Raw genomic sequence first — 22,278 nt, 5'->3', positions numbered from 1 at the left:
GGGCTGGTACTACGCGGTTACATCGCGTATCAGACCTCTTTCCCCGGCGGAGGGGGAAACAGAACCGCCGAGAGAGCGAGTCGGGACTACGCGGTTACATCGCGTACCGATTTCCTCTCGCCTGGCGAGGAGAGACAACTACGCTGGTAACTCCGCGTGTTGGGGAAGGCCAGGGGGCCTCCGTGTTTCTCCCGCACTTGGCTTTAGCCTCCCGGCCAGGTGAAGTCGGAGGGCGGTTTTAATCGCCGTCCGAGTTTCCCGAGTCGAGGAAGGACAGAGGTCGAACCAGAGCCTCTCCCCTAGCCCTGTGTTCGCGCTCAGGGACCTAGGGAAGACACCCCCCCCCCACCGCCATTTAGAGGGATCGCCCCTCTCACCATCCCCCCCCCCCCCTTTTTCTTGTTCAGGTGTCAGACACCAGCTGGGGGAGTAAAAACCGAAGACCATCCCTGCCTCCGCGACCAGCCTTCCTGTTCGCCTCCCCTTAAATGCCGAGACACCGGGCCGGCCAAAAGAAAGCAGCGAAGGTGCTAGCGGCCAAGTTACGGGAGGAGACTGGCCCTAGAAATATCTATACGGTGCTACGATACGAGGCCGCCCGCGCTCGTGGGGGTCGCGTCCCCGCGCCTCTCGCAGTGCATAGGGGCCCACCGACGCAGGAGCGGTACTCCCCCGGGTGCTTTCGAGTACCTGCAGTGATCACCTCACTGCCAGCCTCACCAACGAGGGCACCACCAACAGCCGCCCATGTCGCAGCCCAGGCCATCAACCAGCGACCCCCGAGCGACCACCAAGGGGTGACCCCGCAGGCGGCCCTGCGCCAGCCGACCCGACCACAGCTGCGGCCTGCACCCCCACAGGCCAACCGCCAGATCATCGAGATCCCCCCCCGCTCGCGGCCACCTCCGAGTCGCCAAGTGGGAGCCTGTTACCCTCCAAAGGAGGCCACCTTCCCCTGCCTCTGAGGGCGAAACTCTGACAGTTCCTCCCCTCCCCCTTACCGCGAGGAACCCCCCTCCTTTTTTGTGCACTGGAGAGGGAGGACGTGCGTCATACAGACTAAACAATGGTGTGTCTTGGCCTCTATTAAACTGTGGCACCAATGAGCATTCATGTGTAATATAGTAATGTTGTAAAGTATTTGTTAAATTAGGGAAGTGTGCCGAGATCTTATGGGTAACTGTATTTTGCCTCTGTATGCCACTGACCATTGTACCAGGCTGGGGGATATATTACTCCAGCAATGTTGGCCTGGTGGGATCCTTACCCCAGAAAAATCTGGCGAAATACATCAGTAATATTGGATTTTTTTTTTACTGCTCTCCTCTCCTCTCCTCTCCTCTCCTCTCCTCTCCTCTCCTCTCCTCTCCTCTCCCTTCTCTCTCCCTCTCTCTCTCCTCTTCCTCCGGGGCGGCCTTCGGGATTACGCTCTAGCATCCTTCCTCCCCTGGAGCGGCCTTCGGGATTACGCTCAGACTCCCTTCCCACCTTGGAGCGGCCCTTCGGGGATTTCGCTCTAGGCTCCTGTCGCCCCCTCCTCACCCTAGAGGTGGGTTGTGACAGCAATTTTCGGTATCTGTTCCAACCTGATACTGATACAGCATTGTATCATGTTACAAGTTTCTGATACTTCTGTATCAGACGGTCCCAGGAGGCAACAAAGCTCCGCGTACGCAGACCGTGCAACCGGAAGGAAAATCTGATACATTATTTATCACGCCTGGTAATTCTCTACCTCTGATTTTCTCATGCCCGCCTGATACAACCAGTATCAATCAGTTCAACATTCACTGCAGTTCGTCCTGGCCGTGTATCACCATGTTGCGGGCTGTCATGCTTTGTAGTTAGTATCTTTATAGTGAAATAAGGAATGGATAAGTGCACGAAAAAGACTTCATTTGTGTGGAATTTTTTCACGGAAAATAATGAGTTTGCTAATTGTAATTTGTGTAAACAAAAACTGAGTTATAAATCATCGACTAATCTGAAGAAACATTTGAAACGTAAACATTGATATAGTATGCTCACTAATGTACCTATCTGTTTTTTTTATTTTTTATTTTTGATAAAATCGTGAATTTTTAATGTATAAAAACACTAGTTACTAATTGTTTTCGAAAAAAGAAAGTCCATATGTTGATTACATCTGTTATTAGTGTCAACTGAGAATTTATTTGCATTTTCATAGCTGTTAGGTGCACAAATATAAATATTATATCTTGTATTAATGTACTTTTTAATATTAAAATTTCATTAGTTTTATTATTGAACGAGACGGTGCACGCACTGTGCACTGAGCGTACTTTGAAGTAGGACAATAAACAAAACGACTTGTAACCAGGGCTGCCACTCTGATATTCATGAAAAACCTAGATAACCTACAAAAAAACCCAGACACATGGGTAAAAAACCCAGATGCGTCTAAAATGCTATTGTTGAAAATGTTTGCGTACTAATTCAAAAATATAAACATAACTGGTTTTAATATAAAACAATTAATTACCTTACAAGACTGAAAACGGTTAAATACAACCAATACAAGAAAATTACACTGCAGCAAAATGGCTGTATAAGTAATTCTTGGACCAGCACATATCATAAAAAAACCTACAAATATATACATGACAAAACAAACACCATCACTGCATTCTTTAAACCGGTAATTGTTTTTATAAAACTGCATCATGTACGTTAGTCTTTATTCAGAGTCTGATTCTACAAGATTGGTTTGAAGGTTAATTGTTGCATTGGTTTTGTGTTCTGCAAGCCTCTTTGAAGAATGTGTCTAATTTAATATTCGACTTAGCTTCTTGAAAACTAGTTTTGTGTTTATATGTATTTTTGTGTGTGAAACACATAGATTTGTTTGCATTTATCAAACAGATATTGCAACAGATACAGTAGCTACTACCTTTATTATTGTTTTAGGTATAAAAATAATTAAAATTATAAAAAACCTAGAATTGTTGGAATTCATTATTTAAAAACCCAGAAACCCAAACACCATTGGAAAAACCCAGATCTGGGTGGAAAAACCCATGAGTGGCAGCCCTGCTTGTAACAATATCGCTTTGCTCCTCTCCTTCAAGGCTTCAACGCCTTCCCCTGCGCTTCCTCCCCTACATTCTTTCCCTTCTTTATCCCTTATTCGTCGTTCCTGCTCCCTCCCTTTTCACAAGCTCCGCCGTGGTGTTGTTCCAGGTGAATTCTGAACTGATACTAAAGTCTCTGATACTTTTCAAGTGTACTCGTTTGCCGTTCCTGATACAGGCGTGTATCAGTGACAAATTATCAGGTAGATAATTTTAGACCCACCTCTACCTCTCCCCTATCTTCGCACATGCCCAGCAAGAGGGCAGGCAGACGACATTCTAGGCAGGGCAATCACCAGCCGGACTAGAAGGAACTTTTCGGATTTCGGTAGCGCCTGAACCCGCTACACCTCGGGGGTTTTCAACCCCACCTTAAAACCCTCCATCACCAACGGTCTCTGGCTGGGACACGTCAGTACTGGATAACTAGCTATACGAAAACCCCCCTCTTAAATTCAATCACAGCCGAAGGCCTAGTGGGCCACGCCCAAAACCTTTGGTTAGCGACTGTGCTAGCCTGGCGCCCACCGGAACATACCCACACACCACCACTTCCCACTAGGCCCCGCCCAGGTCTCGAAGCCAAGACCGCGGGTGACGGCATTAGTACAGACACTAAATGGGCACGAAGCCTTATAAGAGCAGTGGACAAAGAGGCAGGTCTCGAAAGTCCTCGGGCCGAATTAATAACATGATTACAAATATTACATTTAAAACAAAAAGCCCCTTAGAGGGTAAACATTTTAAGTTAAGCAGTGGCGAGCTCAAACCGACCGGAGGGTGTCGCGGAGTCTAGAGAAAGTGATTTGTAGAATTTACGCTATTGAAGTTAATGGCCAATGGAACAAAGGTTGATGGACTCCGCGGCGCGCGACGCAGCTTACCCTGTTAAGGCTTGTTGACGAACTGTTGTTCAAGACAGTGTCCGCATGCCTCCAAGGCCCTCCTTCCCGCTGAAACGTGCCATGTGCAAAAACAATGCAAGCCATGCTTTCGCCTAATCGTGCAAAGACACAATTTAATAATCCTTAAATTTAAGAGTGTTTCCGTGATAGAAATTGTTTCTTTGAAGCCCCTGCGAATAAAACATGATAAATGATATAGCGGCATATCAGTGACATCACTGGGCTGGTTGATCGTATTCGGAGCACCGCACGCACTGCACGATCCCTGCATTCACTATGCTGTATCCGATTACCCCCGCATTTCGTTGCACACGCACCCCAGAGAGGCGCCGAGGTGGCATAATGGCCTTGGGCGACGTCAACCTAACCATTTTTGCTAATTCTCCTATGTGAATCTAGACCATTTATGGGGCAGTGTATAACCCAGCCATCATTAGCTTCACCAGCCATGTGACTCTTTCGCTGTGTGGCTTCGAACTTATGACACTGGACGACTTATGAACATTGCTTAAATCACCCGTGAATTTGTCTGCCGGTTTTTCAAGTAATATTGATTCAGCCAATTTAACATAGATTCTTGGTGCTCACTACAGAACCCTAACTATGTGTTTTAATCACCCACACAATTTACAAAATATTGATGCAAGGACTAAGCATAGAAAGCCAGTATCTATAAGTTTTGTTCCATGTTATGTTCTGCTGTCACCCGAGGTCTCGGGTTCGGGACCCAGGATTAGCCCAGTGATTGCTGGTGGAGATTATTTAGTTCTTTTCTTTATGAGGGGGTGCCAGGCTAACCGTTGCGATTGTGTGGGTCGTCGGCCCCAGTGTGGATCACTGTTCTCGCGGCGATTATTAATTTATAAACCTTACAAAAGCTTCCAATTAAAGCTGGTTCAGGCACATGGTTCTTACACAGTAAATATGAGTTTTCTCCTACACAAATTACCCGTTGTTTGTTGTGGCAGCTGCAACACTAGGGTGGATGTCACCACACACAATTATCGTCTGTCGCCATTAGCATGCATTGTCGAGCGCAATCGCGAATGTTGTCATCCTTATCAAGATGCACAGTTAAGTTCTTTACCGCGGGACAGAGCGTCCGCCCTAGGCCGCGTTCTGTTGGCTACTGCAACACTACAGCATCGCAAACTTTCTCCGTGTGGGCCGCGCGAGGGATGCGTTCCGCCAGCGGGATTAGGTGCTGATAGGGTGGGACCGGGCTTTACCGCCGCAGGAGGTACGATGTCAGTTCTTTAAAGTGCTATGTAGTTTTTCTGGGAAAACTGTAAATCTGTAAACCAAGTCACGTATGAATAAAACCAGGGGTTTTTCAAATGTTTCTATCATTTAGATACATTTTTCAGCTTAACCTGTGACACGAATGTGTAGTGTCTATTGAGCTTCTAATTAAACTTCAGGCTACTAGCCTAGTGGACCCCGTTGGGGCCGACGACCTACTAGAAATAATCGGTTAGCCGCAAGAGCTAGTCTGGCACCCGCTCAGAGCAAAGTCAAACCTCATTTATACCAGCCTCCACTAGGCACACCAAACAAATTGAATACAATTGAATACAAGACTGCGGGTGATGGCAGTACAGTAATCAATATGAGGGAATTGTAGTGTGTTCAGTCTATAGGTTTTAACATAAAATAATTTACTGTTTTTTGTGTGTTTACAACACATAGTACCACTTTGATGCCAGTCGCCGGTGCTCCCTCTGGGTCACACAGGCCATTATGTACCAACATCACTTAGTCGAACTGCGTGTGCAACGAACACGCCCGAACGTGATGTGCGCCGCGACGAACAGCAAGTCGACTACAGCGCCCGGCCCAGTGTGGCAATGTGCTAGTGTGTAATTAAATAAGTAATTCCTTTTTTCAAAACCAAAATATTAATAATTAAAAGATACTGAAATAATATGAGAATTATGTGCAATTGTAAAGTAATCATGTAATACCAAATTTAACATTTAAGTCCAAAACTGGTCGGAGCTGTTTTCCCGCACTACAAGCATCTTGGCGCGAGGTCGCGTGGCGCTCGAGTGGCAGTTGTCTTCCGGCGCTCACCAGGGATGGTCGCTTCGCACCCTTCGCGCAGACATCATCGCGCCAAAACCAGCATCTAGGCGACATGACGTAAGAGCATCATAAGTAAGGACTTTTGTATGCGTAATCCAGTCGCGTCACGGCAATCTACAGTAACTATAATGTTTTAGCATTTATTATCAAGTTAGGCTTGTTTAGGTTCATAGTTTATTTAACATTATTATATTTAATTTGTGTTACGTGTTCACAATCCAGCCGCGTCACGGCAGTCATCAGTAACAGTCATGTCTCGCAGTATATTTTTACGTACATCTAAACGTATTTGTAATTCATCACGAACTTTGACTTATAAATATATGTAGTTGCATTCCTGTCTAAGAACTTTTGATTGTGTACTTTTGACATTTCATATTCAATTTCAGTTATAACATAAATTTAGTTGCAACTTTTCAGTGCTGCGATAATTTGCCACAGCCTTCGTGTTGTCAGTATCTGTCTCAGGATAGTACTGTATACATGTGTTTGCCACCTAACCTGTTCGCGCGCAACGTCGGTATGTGTTAAATCGACTGTGTAGAGACGGTCTGACAACAGACTCATCCAGGGTTGGACCAGCAAGTTTATGAAACCGTAATAAAGTGCAGTGTTTTCTCTGTCAGTTTCCTTTTATTTCAAGGCGTCTTTGGGTGGCCTGAACAGCCCAGGTAGTTTATAATAACGACGCGTTCCTGCCTGCAGCCACGAGGTCGCACCCCCGTTTTTGCCCCTTGATATCATTTTTAATTTAATATTTATTCAAAACTTAATCAGGCAGCGGTATTGGCGTCAACTTCCTTTAGGCAGTGTTCGTCAGACCATGGTCTGGGGTGGGCATTATGTTCCTTCGGGAACCTTGAAAATTCATTCTATTGACCTTTTCACTCTTATTACTATAATTCATCAAACATAAACGTTTGTTAATAACTCGTAACTTATACCTAGGTCACTTTGCACACTCGAACTCGACCATTTTAAATTTTGCCTCACGAATGACCCTGCCATCAGGTTAATCACTTATGGAACTGGTCAACTCTAGAATTACAAGTTTTAAATTAATAAGTCGCGCATGCATGTGCCACCATCAACTATGTCACTACCAAATATACCATAGATCTAGCATTCTGACAACCGAGCCCGATTCATTATTATATTTGTATACTTGGGGGATTGTCTGCCACCAATCAAACTTTCATTAATACTGCTGTTAGGTGCAATTTATTCGTGCAATGTGTATATTTTCTCGCTTAAGGGTCAACGACGTAATTTTTCGGCACGAGCCACAACTGTAGAGTGATTTGTGTGAATAAAACTATATTTCCTACAAACTGTCTTAAGTCATTTACCACTTATCATTAATAATATTAAAGAATCAACATACTGTGCTGGATTGTGATTGTGCACCTGTGAAACAGCTAATTATTTATATTCAATAATCAGCAGCTTACGAGTTTAGTGAACCATTCTTGGGCTACGACCCACAAACAACATAACTTTAATTGGACTCATGAGCTAGCCCGGAATCCTCCCAGACAATCAACACCTTAATTCACTCAGCATTCACTAAGCCCATTCTCGGCTTTCAACCCCGCGACTCGCCTAGTTCTCTGCACCGTCTGCAACCCACCCTCCATCCTTTTAGCGTCGGAAACGTTTCACCTAAGCTTCCAAACCCCCGCATGATAGACTCTTTCCTACTCTGTCCAACTTTTCTTCCAGAACCATCCTTGTTTCCTGTAACCAACCTGCTTGATATTAATGGATGAAATTTTGCATCCTACATGTAAGTGCATAGGGATTTCCCTCTCTCTATGCAGGTTTTACCTGGGCCCAACTTATCTAGTTTTAGTCTAGTATAGTCAGTGGCGGTCCCGGGGGGGGGGGGGGGGGGTTGGGGGTTTAAACCCCCTCCGAAAATGTGAAGAAAACATCTAGAATGGAAAAAGTAAAAACATTCCTAGTCCCAGCAAAATAGGTACGATGGTCTATGGGCAGCGCTCAATCTACCAAACTTTGTGAGATGTTTTCACGTCAGTGTATACATTATGGTGTTCGTATTACATTTGTAGTCTGCTACCGTGAATTACTTTAATTTTTTTACAAATTAGTTTGTGTTATTTAAAAACTAAGAATTGTTTGTGCGCTACGTTTATCTCAATTTTTGCATAATTGTGGACTGTATTTCTGCAGTTTTAACTAGACATTATATGAGTGAATTTTATACCCTTTGTTTTTACTCGTAGAGTTGCCCCCCCTCTCCCCGAGGCCGCTCTGCCCACCGACGGCGGCTCAGGCCGGCAGGCGCTTTCGAGTCTGGTTGTTAGTTCGGTCAGGTGTGTGCTCATCGCTCGTCTGAGGTCGAGCGAACCGCGGCAGCAGCTGCATGACGCTGCAGCGCAGTCCACCTTTGTCCGTCTGTCGTAGGTCGCGGTACTTGTACTGCCCCTCCCACTCATAGTCCCGGAAATAGCGAGGGGCCTTCACGCAGCGCGTGGACCGGCGTACCTCGGGCCCGTCTCCCGCGTGCACCACCATCGTCGTCTCCTCAGGGGGCATGTCAAGCACCACGGGCTGCGCCCGGTCCACGTCACTCTCCCCGCTGAGGAGTCGCACCGTCACTTCGTCGGCCGTCATGTCGCTCGTAGTCACCCGCCCGCCCCCCGGCCGTCGTTCCCACGGGCGGGTGCACCCCCGTCGGCGTCTCGTACCATGGTCAGGGGGGTCACCGTCGGGTCGTTCAGGTCGACCGGGTCCCCGGGGACGGTGTCGTCGGCGGACACCTCCTCGATGGTGACGTCTGACCTGCGCGTTCCGTTATCGTCGTCATCCCGGAATATCGTGTCCACGAGGCGCTCCAGCTCGTCCAGGCTCGCACCCCGTGGTCTCCCTCCGTCTGACGCGTCAGATGTCATCGCTCCCCCCTTTGGCTCCTGAATTAGGCCGACGTTTCCCACCTGGTCACCCTCAGGGATCGCCTGGTACTGCAAGGCCCGGTCAGGCTCTTCCGCTGGGTCGTCGGCGGGTACGGGGGTCGGTAGGTCGTCATCGTCGGTCGAGTCCGCCAGTCTGAGGTTGTCCCTGTGAACCTTCGTCATGCGCCCATCAGCGCGACGGACGAGGTACGTCGTGCTCCCCAGACGAGCGACCACCTCCTGCGGCCCCGTCCACTTGGGCGCGAGTCCAGCGCAGAACCCCCTGTCGCCCGACGACAGATGGTGGCACCGGACGTAAACCCACTGTCCTGTCTCGAGCCGACCAGGGGGCCGGGTCGTCTGGGGTGTTCGTCGTGCCAGGAAGAGCTCCTGGTGTCGTCGGGCATCGTCACGTAGCTCGTCAACAGGTGTCACATCGGTGTGTATGAGTGCTTGCGCCTCCCCGGGCAGGGCGAGGTTGCGCCCCTGCACCAGTTCGGCGGGGGAATGGCCCGTGACCACGTTCGTCCGTCGGCGCAGGCAGTACAGCAACGTCGGCAGGTGCAGGTCCCACTTGGTGTGGTCCTCGTCCAACCGTATGCGAAGCTGAGTCTTTATGTCCTGGTTCTGCCTCTCGGTCGGATTCGCGCGCGGGTGGTAGGTGGGCGTCGTGCGATGCTCCACCCCCCACCGCTCACAGGACATTCGCCAGTGTCTCCCCACGAACTGCGCCCCGTTGTCCGTCAGCAGGACCACGGGGTACCCGTATCGCGGGAAGAACTCGCGCTCAAGCAGGGCAATCACGGTGCCGGCATTCACGTTTGGAACTGCGAACGCCTCCGCCCAGCGGGTGAAGACGTCCGTGACCACCACGATAAAGCGCCGGCTGCGGGACGTGCGAGGGTACGGCCCCATGATATCCACCGCCACAGTGTGGAAGGAATCCCGGGGCCGTCGTGGGACCTGCTGCTCCTCGCCCTCGGGTCTCCGGGACTTCCGCTCCTGGCAACGCTGGCAGGCCCTGACATAATGACGTACCTCCGCCGCGTCCCCCGGCCAGCGGAACGTCCGTCGGATCTCCCGCAGTGTCTGCTCTGCGCCGGGATGTCCAGCCAGGGGGTGGTCGTGCAGGTACCACAGGGCCCACCGCCTGGCCTCTGGCGGCACGTGGGTCCGCCACCTGCCCGACTTGTGCGGCCCCCTGGTCTGGAGAATGCCGTCAAGACTCCGGTGGCCCGGTACCTCTTTCTCCCCGCACTCGGCCAGCCGGGACTGGGTGTCTGGGTCCCGGAGCTGCTCCGCCCGCACCTGCGAAAGCAAGTCGGCTAGCGTCTCCGGCGGCGTGTCTGGTTCGGGGACAGCGGGGCCAGGCAGCGCATACAACTCGCACGGCCGTGGCCCCAGGTTCTCGACGACGGGCTCGTGAATCGGGGGAAGCAACTCCTCCCAGCCCTGGTCGTCGCGGAACACACTCGTGGGATCCGGATTCCTAGACAGCTCGTCGGCCAGATGATTTTCCCGTCCCGGGACGTGTTCCACCGAGAACGAGAACTCCTGAATCAGCATGGCCCAGCGAGTGAACTTGGACTTCCGGCCCTGAGCGGAGTCCAACCAGCGAAGGCACTGGCTGTCGGTCCTAAGCGTGAATGAGCGGCCTTCGAGGTGGTGCCGATAGCGCTGAAGAGCCCAGACGACTGCCAGGCACTCCTGCTCGTTCACGTGGTACCTCTTCTCAGCCGGCCCAAACTTCGCACTGGCGTACTCAATCACACGCCGGACACCGTCGCCGTCCACCTGGTACAGCACCGCACCCATCCCCTCCTGACTGGCGTCCATGTGGACGAAGATGGGTTGGTCAGGTTTCAGTCGCGACAGCATGTGACAGTTCCGGAAACGGTCTTTGACCTGGCGCAGGGCCTTGTCCGCGGCGGGCGTCCACCGGAACTTGGCCTTCGGCGACAACAGGTCAGTCATCGGGGCCGTGATCGTCGCGAAGTCAGGCACAAAAGACCGCAGCCAGTTCAGCAGTCCCATAAGCTTTTGGAGCTGCTTCCTAGTCTTCGGCGCCTGCTTCTCCTCGATGAGTTCCAGCTGGGCAGGACGCGGACGGCACCCCTCCGCCGTCACCAGGTGCCCCAGGAACACGATCTCCTCAGCCCGATGTGACACTTGTTCGGGGCACAAGTCAGTCCATGTCTGGCCAGACTTTCCAGGACCAGCGCCAGGTGGTGCGCATGGTCCTCCCACGTCCCAGAATAGACGATGACGTCGTCCAGATAGGCACTGGCGAAGACGCCGATGTACCCGTCCAGGACGCGCACCATCATAGACTGGAACGTGGCCGGGGCGTCCATGAGCTTGAACGGCATGGCACAGAACTGGTACCGCCGACCGTCTGGCGCAGTGAACGCCGTCTTCGGACGGTCGGTGGGGCATACCGGCACCTGCCAGTAGCCCGAATCCAGGTCCAGCGTCGTGAAAATTTTTGCGTCCCCCAGCCCGGCCAAGGCGTCAGTGATGTTGATTTGCGGGGGGGGGGGGGGGGGGGAGCGGGAATCGTCAGTCTGTTGACGGCCTTAAAGTTTACGCGGAAGCGTAAACTCCCGTCCTTCTTAGTGGCCAGCACCACCCTCGAGTTGTATGGGGAGGTGCTGGGCTCGATGACCCCGTCGCGCAGCATCTCGTCCACCTGGGACTGGATCGCCTCGCGCTCCCGGGGCCCGAACCCATGCACCCTTTCAAACGGCGGGCGATGCGGCACCATAGGGATACTGTGCTCCGTCATCGTCGTGCGCCTTAACCGGTCCGCCGCCGCAAATACCTGAGGTCGGGACTCGAGGGCCCGACTGATGGCGTCAGCATACTCTGCCGGGACGTTGTGCCGGAGGTCCTCCAGGCGGGTGACTGACTGAGGAGGGGGAGGGGGGCTCTGGTGGATGCCGTACACCGTCCAGCGCCCGCGGGTGCCGAAGTGCATCCGTCCGGCCCGCACCTCCACAGCGGCGTCGACCTCGTGCAGCCATGGTGCTCCCAAGATCAGCCCCTCGCGCAGGTCGGGGACCACCCAGGCCTCGATGCGACTGACATGACCAACGATGTTCAGTGTTACCTGGGTTGTGCCCCTCGCTGTCGTGCTGGTGTCCCTGATGGCCAGCTGCACCTGCTCCGGGCGTGGTACCACCTCCTCCTCGGCGACCAGGTGAGCCGCGACGAAGGATCGGCTGGCTGCGGTGTCCACCAGGGCCAGCATCTCCCGGTCGTCGGCACGAACTGGTATCCGCAGCAGCTCTGGTTCCTCGGGTCCAACTCGCCCCAAGTGGACTGGCACCTGGCCCACCTCACTCGCGAGTACCATGTCATCCAGACGTGGGGAGCCCAGGAGGGGCTCTGCTGGCAGCTCCGGCACCAGCGTGTCGTCCCCTCTGTGAGCTCCTCCCCCACAGCAGGCCACCGGAGAGACACGTCCGGCTCCTGGACGGCTGGTGACGAGGCCGCGGGAGTCGCGGTGGCACTCCTCTGTCCCGATGGCGACCCCGGCACGGGAGCGTTTGGCTCAGACCGCGCCTGATCCACGCCGTCGTCCGACGGCGCTCGGTCCTGCTCCGCAGGCGGCGTCCGAGTCTCCGACGGATGCCATAATCGGTGGATTAGTTCTGTCGCTGGTTCCGCTGGTAGTTGACGCCCCGGGGCGCGGCGCCCAGCCGTCTGTCCGCCCCCGGCTCCGCGTTTCCCGCCGATGGCGCGGCTCCCTCGCGCGCTCCCTCCAGCGCGGCCTTTGTGGGGCACAAGCGGTGCCAGTGTCGCTCCTCTGTCGGGCAGTAACGGCAGCGTGGTGGCCGCTCATCGCTCTCCTCCCGACCCGTCTGGCGCCACGACAGGTCTGAGGGGGCCGACTGTGATGAGCCCCCTCCTCGTGATGGTCCTGCTGCGTCTCTCTGCTGCGGGGGTGGGCGGACGTAAGGCACGACAGCACGTGCGTCCTCTAGTGGCAAGGGTGCGGGTGGCGGTGCTGCATGCCGGGAGTGTACCAGGCCGCGCATGTACTGCGCGGCCTTGAGGTCCTCTTCTATTTCCCGTGCTAGTGCGAGGAAACTGTCTAGGCTTCCCCCGGCTGAATCCCGCAGAAACGGGCGTTTCTCCGGTGTTAGCAGCTCGACAATACTGAACAGCATGTCCCCAAACCGGCTGCCCGTCGCGAGGCGTCTGTGGAGGCGGAGCTTTTCGTGCACGAAGGCTTTTACGCTCTCGCCGCGGGTCTGAGCACGACAAAACAGTTCGCGCTGGCATCGCGCGCGCGCGAGAGAGTCGTTGAACCGCGACTCGAGGCGGTGAGTGAAGTCGCTCCAGTCCATGCCATATTCGCCCGTCTGCTGCCACGAGGCGTGGGCTTCGCCTCGCAATTGGCCGCTGACGCACTCCGTCCACTCGCCAGCCGCGACGCTGTAGCGCGTCAGTTTGTCCTGACACACACGTGTGTATAAACACGGGTCCTCGTGTGTCTGCCCAGCGAACTCTGGAAGAGTGATTGGTCCGCTTGCGATGCGGGAGATCGGCAACCCTTGTCCGTGAACCGCCTTGCTTGTGCGTTCCTCGCACCCTCCGCACATAAACAGGCCGTCACGAAAGTTCAAAAACTCTCGTGCGTCAGTGCATGCACAATGTTTCATGACGCCGCATTGGTGACAGCGTGCGGTCTCGTCGGGGCGCCCGTGACACTGTACTGCTGCGCATCGCGCACTAGCTCTGTCCTCTACTTTGTCCGCCTGGTGTTCGGCTTTGATGCGTTGCTGGCACATGCAGTATAGGTAACAATATTCCTCGGCCGGGCAGATGGCCGCGCGCGGTTTCCGGCAGTCCCGGCATATTTCCTCCATGGTAATAGTTATGTGCGCGCCGTCTTGCATTATGCGATTCGTGGTTCCGACCCGGGCGGCGGGCCGTAGCGTCGGCGGCGGGCGGGACAAGTCGGGAGGGAGGGTGAAAAAACTGCCCCTTGTTTGGAGAGCACTACCCGAAAAAAAAAAGAAAAGCGGGGGAAGAGCGTGCGGTCAAGTCACTGGAATGCCGCACTTTCACCCTGCAAACAAAGGGTGCGGGTTTTGCCGCCCCCTTCCGTTAGGCCGCCCCTATCGCTTTCCCTAGCGAAGCCGGGCGCGAGTCCTGCCGTACGTACTCACTACTCCAGCCTCCGCCGAGCTACTCAACGAATTTGGCGAATTTTAGTTACACCTTGGCCCCACGTTGGGCGCCATATGTCGTACCCAGGCCGTGGCTCCCTCCCGATCCCCGACGTGCGACTATGAATTTAGGTTGTAATTATTTTGGCCGACTAACTCAGTGAGAGGTGGGGGTTCGTGCCTACTGTGGCCGGGACCGGGAGCTGGGGAGAGGGGGAGGTGATGAACCGGGCAGGCGTATGGGAGTGGAGATCGAACCAGGAAACGTCTGCTGTTAGTCTACAAGATGTTTTATTTAGTCCTTTTCCCTGAGCGCGCCTGACCCACAACGATGTAAGGGACACGTCCCCCGCCGCGCCGTGAATGAACGCAAATTGCAGGTCATCCACGAAGGTGCACTACCCCGCGACTGAAGATGTCGAACATGGGAGCTAACCGAAACGACGGTAGCGTCGCTAGCAACGCACGTGGCAGAGGGCCTGCGGACTCGCAGAGCGCAGCGATACAGGACCTCCCTTGACGGCAGCCAAGCGGCGACTGACGACTCCCTGCCCCGTGCGGCCGCAGCGCCGCGCGAGAGGAGGTGGGGGGAAGGGGGGAATGCGGCACGGAGGGTCGCGTGTCCACTGCGGGCCAGGCGCGGCCTCTGTACAAAGCTACACGATTCAAACAAAACACATAACTACCATATTTGAATACACAATTATAAGTTAAGTTTTTACAAATAATTATACAAAGATGTCCGTCCTTGAGCGGTCCAGAAGCGAAGTTAGGGCGCACGCGGGTGCGTCCCTAGCACGGAGCACTCACTGTACTGCACAGGGGGGTTTGGGGGAAATAGCCCTCCTCAGGTACCCGGCGGTGGGCAGAAACGGCCTCTAAGTCTATGAGGGTACGACGACTGTTGTCAGAGTGAACTTAATTTGTGCGTGTGAATGCAGTAAAAAGCAAACCATCCTTGTCAGTGATTTAAGTTGCACAGAATGTGGACTTTAATGCATGCTATGATTCTCATGGTATTAAAATGTACTGATTTTGAGCGGACGAGGCCCTGGGTTTGATAAAGGTATTTTTGTTTGATTCTTGTCTAAAACAAAATTTAGTAACTTACTAAAAATTATTCTTTTTCTACCAGCAGTATATTCAATAATTAGATACAAAAACTTCTTAAATAGCACAAATTTTCACCTATAAATCCAAATTTTACCGGGAGAGGACCCCCGGACCCCCCCTTCATTATTTTTGAAACCGGTGTTCCTTCATAAAAAAAACAAACTTGAAACCCCCTCCAAAAAAAATTCCTGGGTGCGCCTCTGAGTATAGTCAGTGAGGGGAGTTAGTCATGGCGCAAATCGCTCGAATGGCTGGACAATCCCCCTCCTAGCACATGATGCATGCTACCCCTTCCTGAATGGCTAATCCCCTGCATGATTAGAGCGTATAGACTTCGGTCTGAGACGCACTTAGTCTCCCTCTTTAACCCGGAACCCTCCCAAATACCCTTAGTTTTAGTTAGGTTAGGGGAAAAAACATAGCATCTATTTAAATCAATATTTCCTATTATAAGAGTCTTTAAAAAAATTTTTTTTTCTTTTACGATTTGTCTTTAATACTCCAAAATTAAAAAGCAATACGATATATTATATATGTAATGATACATTTGTTGCTTCCATTACGAGACACATTTTTACATGGGTGTACAGTCACTAATAATTAATTAATTTGTCTACTGTGTAATTTAGGCGTGAATTCTATATCAATTTGTAGTCTGTGGTGTAATGTAAAATTCGCTCTACGCTTTGAAATTGACGAAAAATCATACGATCAAAGGATCGCTTTGGATTGGCTCGCAAAAATGGCACGAGGGACTGGGATTGGCTTGTGAGTGTCGTGTGATTCTCATGCCAGTAGCGTAAACATGGCTGGATCTGGCGAATGGGGCGATCATGACAAGGGCAATGATTTTTGTGATGATAAAATTTTTGGCTCTGCTGATACATTTAATATGACAGAGTTAAGTGAACTTGATGGTAGGTATTTTATTTTATCACTGTTATTGTATATACGGTGACTAAGAATTGTTGCATGTACGAACCAGGTGTGTAGGTTATTGTTTACAGGTAGAAAGTGTCAAATGTAGTGTTTTTATTTATTTAATTTTTAATTGAATGTTGTTCTAAAATCAGAAACATGGTTTGATTTCAATTAGGAAAATTAAAATTTATTAAATATTTTGTTTTGTTCAGTACAAATATATAGCATCAGCCAAACTAATTGTTAAAATATTAAAAACAAATACTATAATTGTGTGAAAAAATATGATTTATATCCCGAAGTAATGTTTAATGGTGTACCGTTAAGAATTAACCTTTATATACTTTTATTTATAACAGAAATGATTTTTGTGATAGGCCTAATGTAAATTTAGTAGTATAATAGTGTTTGCTGAAGTTACCAACTTATCACAAAATAATGTAGTAGATTTAGAGAAAATACAAAATGCACTCCTGAAAACAAAACACAACTGGTTTTCTTGTAATAAGTTGACTTGAAATATAGAAAAAAACAAATTTCAAACATTCTTTATGTTATTTTGGACCTATGTTATTGCTGTTTACACTGTGTGTCATGAAATACCACAATGGACAAAAAAATGAAGATTTCAAAAAAGTTGACCATGCAAATACAGAAAACAGGCAAATCGGTTGATATCAAAAAAATTAAAATCATTATCATTACAGAAAATTCATTGTTAGGAATGAGTCAAAAATTATTACAGAAATGACGGACATACTAGGCTTCAATGTTGAGACAGTAGAAACAAGGATGATAAATAGACAAAAAACGATCTTTGACCACATAGTGGCAAACAGACAAACCCAATGATGATACTAAACAGTGTGGACACAGGGCCGGCGCGTCCATATAGGCGAACTAGGCAACCGCCCAGGGCGCCAAGTAGTTGGGGGCGGCGCAGGACGACACATTACAGCTGATATAATTATAGTTTTTACCTTGCACCGGCCCTGTGTGGACAATACGACAACACAAATATACAGGCGAACCCAGCAATCTGACAAAACAGATATTCTGGACACCACAATGATGAAAGCGTAGATGAACACAGTAGACTTCCTAAGAACAGTTGTGAAGTTTTGGGAACTGAGATCTGTTTCGTGATTTTTAATTATATACAGTGGAACCAGCAATAGTTCTATGCTATGATTTTTTTTTATAAATATGTACACATTTGATTTAAAACTATTTCACTGATTCATTCACATACCTATTACAAGCATAAACAAAACTGGTGAGCGTTGCCACCACTTTTAATGCAGTGCATGTTAGATGAGGAAAGCAATTCAATAAATTACAGGACGTCTTAAAGAAATATTTTCTTCTTCAAATCTATCTTTACTACACAGCTGATTATCTCAAAACAAACTGTTCACATAAATACGTTTCACTTAACACTTAATAAATATTTCTTCTTATGAATATTATTGGATTGTAATTAGTATAGCCTTATATAATCTTTAATAGATGTATCTGTATTACTTTTTCGGTTTCTTGTCTGTGCATATTTGTACTAATTATATAGAACTAATAAAAAATATATATACTTACATGTGATGTTTCTGATACCATTATGTTAAAACACTGACATGTATTAAAATTGATTAAATTTAAAAAAATACCTAATTATACGTACTAGTTATAATCTAGCAGGACTGTAGTATATAAATTTGTAATGATTATATTTAACTGTGCAGTTGTACCGTATATAAGATAATCCCAAAATTAAATGTCCTTAAATACGCATATATTTTGATCATTTTAAAGCAACAAAGTTTTATCTTTTAATGCACTTGGATGATGTAGCCTATATTAAATATTTTATACTATATTTTAAAAATTTTAATGTTGTTTCAAACCTCTTATTGTGATTGTTTTGAAAATGTAGGTTTTTCACTTTTTCATACTTATGTTTATTTGTTTTTCAGAGATCATAAGGGATTCCGATATCTTCTCAAGGTACGGATACCTACTCAGCGATGAAGCAATTCTATCGCAGCTCGATGAGAAAACAATGGAAGTGAAAGAGGATTTCTTGTATGAATTTCCTAGTGACGTACAACCACTTGACAGTGAGATGCCGATGGACACCTCGCAACTCTCGAAGAACTTGAGCGCGGAGAAACAGTCTCCGGATGTGTTCTTCCCGGCGGCGAACAGTTTCACGGCACCGCAGAAAGCGGTGGGCCTGCTTCCTCCGGCGGGCCCCGTCCCTCAGGGGAGTCCTGTCGCAGCGACGCCCGCGAGCGCCAGGGTGCCGTCACCGCCCCAGGCGGTCGCCCGCCCGAGCACCCTCGCCCCTGGGGGGCCGGTCGCCCAGAGCCCCGCCACGTTCCTCGTCTGCCCGGGCGGGGCGAACCCCAAGCTCCAGAGGAAGAAGTCACCGCAGAAGTTGGGAGTTGGGGACCAGCCGGCGGGGAACGCCCGGGTCCGATTGCAGTTGCCGAAGCAGCAGCTGCAACAGAGGATTGCCCAGCAGAGCCCGGCGTTCGCGACCAAGGAATCTGAGCAACGTGGCAAGGAGAACGTGCAACAGGTTACACATTATCCTTTATAAATATTATTAATTAGGGTGGCTAGCAAAAATCAGGGGATTTTCAGTAACAAGGAAAAGTCAGGGATATTTTTTTAATGAGGAGGTTACTGAAAATAGATATAGTGGAGATTTATTTTGATTTGTTTGGGTTCCATGTATGCATCCCATACAACTAAGCCACATATAGGTATATTCAGTTAGTTTCTTATTTTAAGTTATTATCAAAAAGAAACACTAAGTAAGATTATTTGTCCAGATCAGCTGAAATGCTTTATATGTAAGTATAGAAATTTTTTTATTTTATAAACTAACAAATAAGTAACACATTTCCACCAGCTACCTGTTGGTTAGTATCCTTTTTGCATCATTGAGTAACTTAACTAATTTTTTTCATCACAGATTTTAAACCGGGACTGTGATCTTTCAAGTCGTCATTATCATGTTCAATGATTGCTGCAGTGATCATAATTTATTTAGACTTCTCTCTATACTCGGTACATACTGAATGAATGTGTGTGTGCGTGCGAGAGAGAGCATGACATCACAATAACATTTTTAATTTATATTTTAATGTTTTTAAATTTTTAAAACCATATTTAATATGTTTTAGGTTTGTATTTAATATATTTTAATTTTTTTAAATTTACTACATTTTATATGGTTTATGTTAGTACTAAACTTGAATGATTCATCATTAAATGCTGTAATTTGTAATTTGTTAGTGTGTAATTTTGTGTTTGATTCCTAGATATAACTTATACTATGTTGTTTGTCTCATGATTCAGTGTAAGATAAGGCTTGCACTCCTTAACTGCGCCAAACTGAAGTATGTCTAAATAAATAAATGAAATAAACACAACGTAAAATTTTACATTGTATCGTTAACTTAAACTTTCTTGGCTTGCGGTTAACTTAAGGGGGTGTATAAAATTTGCTACATCTGGCAGTACAAATGTATTATTTAACTTTGATGCCAATTTTTTGGCCCCAGGGATGTTATGAGCAAATCCAGCATATGATTAATGTGTAATTCCAAGTGCATCAAGTGTTTGTTTTCTATTTTGTATATATAAACTTGTAGTGGTTTCAAGTGTCAAGTATTTAGCACGGCAAGAGTGACTGCCGTTTCCTGGGCGGACCCCCTCTGTTAGCTTCTCCGGCAGAAGGAGGCAGTTGTTCAGGACAGTCACATAGTTGCTCGCTTCTGGTGACTACGCCCGTACTGCCTCGTTCATCGAGAGCACACACTCGTGCAATGATAAGTTTTGTATTTAGTTCTTATTATAGCTTCACGATGAACTCTCACTCAGTGCCGCAGCTACCCAAGTGTGTAGTCTCTGTTTTCAGTCTCTGTGACAACTGGATGGGTTAACCAGCAAATAGAAGAATCAGTATCCTTTAGGCTTGTGCTAATACTGTTTTTTTTTCTTTTCATTCAAATCAGATATCGCAATATTCATGAATATCAAATATTTTTATAATTGAATTTTTCTTTCACACTTCACAGGAGTCCAAGAATAATTTATCCAAACTACAGTTATATAAAAAAACAAAAAAGAGTAATATACATGTAACCATTACTAAGAGGTGTAAAGTAAAGTAAATTAAAAAAAAAAACTGGCAATGCATTTTCTTAAACCAGTAACTTTTAAGCTTGAAAGTTTTTTTGTTGATCTGATTACCTACATGAAATAGAATACCTATTATTAATAAATATAAAAAAAATGTATGAAAAATGTTGTACTACAAATCAAAATTTTTCAATAAATCGTCTTAGCCTCAAACATTTACATTTTGTTGTTTAATGTTTTTTTTTGTGAATGTGTCGGACATGGTGTAGGCCTATCTATTGGTAACATATAATCAAAAAAAATATATATAGAAATGTTGAATTGAATATTAAACTATTCACGAATATAGGGTATTTATAAGGTACTATCTGTGTACATAATTCTAGGTCCAGAGGCCTCGAGTTAGAGACCAACCCCGTACCCTCGCTGTCCTACTACATGGCCCGACCCCCTCTTCCTCGTGCTCTACTGACTGAATGTGCTCACAGCCTTCCTAAAACCAGATTGGCGCCCATCCGAGCTAGTTTTTATTTAAAGCAAGCTGTACAGCGACTACTTAATGTCTCAAAAATCTACAGGTCCTAGCTTTTTAACCCTTATGGCCTGGTGGAACTATTACGTCAACTGAAGCCGCTCACGTGAACTAATAGGTGATTTTTCCTCCTCCCAGTTGAGATTATCATAACAAATCTTGGTTGGAATGATATTACTTAATGGCATGTCATGTCGTGCCATAATCGGGATAGAGATATCAAATTGATTTTTAAAACAATAAATTAACTAGTCTAAAATTGTAGGTCATATAACTTAATCCTATTGAGCAGTATACCAGGGATAAATGTTTGTGTTCTCAGTGGCAAACTGTAATTTTCTTTTGCAAAGGTGTTCAGGGTATAAAAATACACTACCAGTAAGGCTGCTGTTTGCAAATAGTAAAATCTGGTGGTGTTCTCACAAAAAACTCTTTCAGTTACTCAAGATTCAACCCTGAAACCAAAAATAAAAAAAAGTAAATTGTGTGTGGTTTTGCCTGCAGATTTTTGTGAAAACACAGCTGGTCAGGTCGGAAGCCCAGGGGAACCCGCCGACTGCGACCGTCGTGTACGCTGGCACCCCGATGGCCAGGGTCACCTCGTCGCAGGCCATCTCCAAGGTCTCCCAGCAGCCGTCCATACACACCCTCGTCAACACTGCTCACGGGACCATCTTGACCGCGGGTGAGGGTGACGCATCACGTTGCTTCGACCATTTACACCAATCCCTCACTTGGCATGTTTCCAGAGTGCGCGAATGCATTTAGCGTGATGTTAATTTTACTGCTCCAGTCTTGAATGGCACGTCTGCAAATTTCAGTTAGCACAAAATTGCTATACGCAAAAAAAAAAAAAAATGTTGGGCGTAACGTCATGAAGTCTGCTTCAACTCGGTAAACAACAGATGTACTGTGACATATAGTCGGCCATACGAGGGGAGAAGAGAAGGGCGCGCAGGTCTGACTACGATATCGGCTGTAGTACAAACATCAGCGATGGCAAGTTAAGTTGTGGCTATGGAGTGTAAAAGGACCAAATTTTTTTACCTCCGCGTGTATGCCGCCGTGCCGTACCGTTGTCTCCCGGCCTCGGACTAGGCCATGATGAACTCAGTCCAGCCAGTGGCAGGGAACTCGCACAAACACAAGCAATGTCTGCCTATTCGTCTGCCGGTAACTTTACGTATGTAAGCACCTGCAGTTGATCTTAGTGGAATCATGGCTTCGAAGTGAGAGCATAACATCTTGTTCAAGTATTGAGACAAAACTATAAGTATTACTACGCACAGATTGTCATGAAGACCACGTTTATGTTATTTGCACTTTCTTTTTAAGCATGTCAACTGCGCACAATCGTATGAAATAAGGACTCTTACCAAAAGTTTATAT

General features: G+C 48.1%; 1 protein-coding gene across 2 annotated transcripts in view; it reads left to right on the top strand.

Moving 5' to 3' along the window:
* The first annotated feature begins 16,058 nt into the window (after window positions 1-16,058).
* Window positions 16,059-22,278, top strand: part of LOC134539599 (sterol regulatory element-binding protein 1) — an 81,454-nt gene continuing 75,234 nt past the window's right edge. For both annotated transcript variants that reach the window (XR_010076339.1, XM_063381771.1), the window contains exons 1-3: window positions 16,059-16,204; window positions 18,179-18,786; window positions 21,394-21,574. Coding sequence is in view for 1 of the 2 variants with exons in the window: in XM_063381771.1 (XP_063237841.1) it covers window positions 16,093-16,204; window positions 18,179-18,786; window positions 21,394-21,574 (901 nt within the window). In the remaining variant the exon portion in view is untranslated. The remainder of the gene's footprint in view (window positions 16,205-18,178; window positions 18,787-21,393; window positions 21,575-22,278) is intronic.

This window comes from Bacillus rossius, chromosome 15, assembly GCF_032445375.1.
Source record: "Bacillus rossius redtenbacheri isolate Brsri chromosome 15, Brsri_v3, whole genome shotgun sequence".
NCBI lineage: Eukaryota > Metazoa > Arthropoda > Insecta > Phasmatodea > Bacillidae > Bacillus > Bacillus rossius.
The sequence above is the reverse complement of the archived record's forward strand: the minus strand, read 5'-3'. Positions and strand labels throughout refer to the sequence as shown.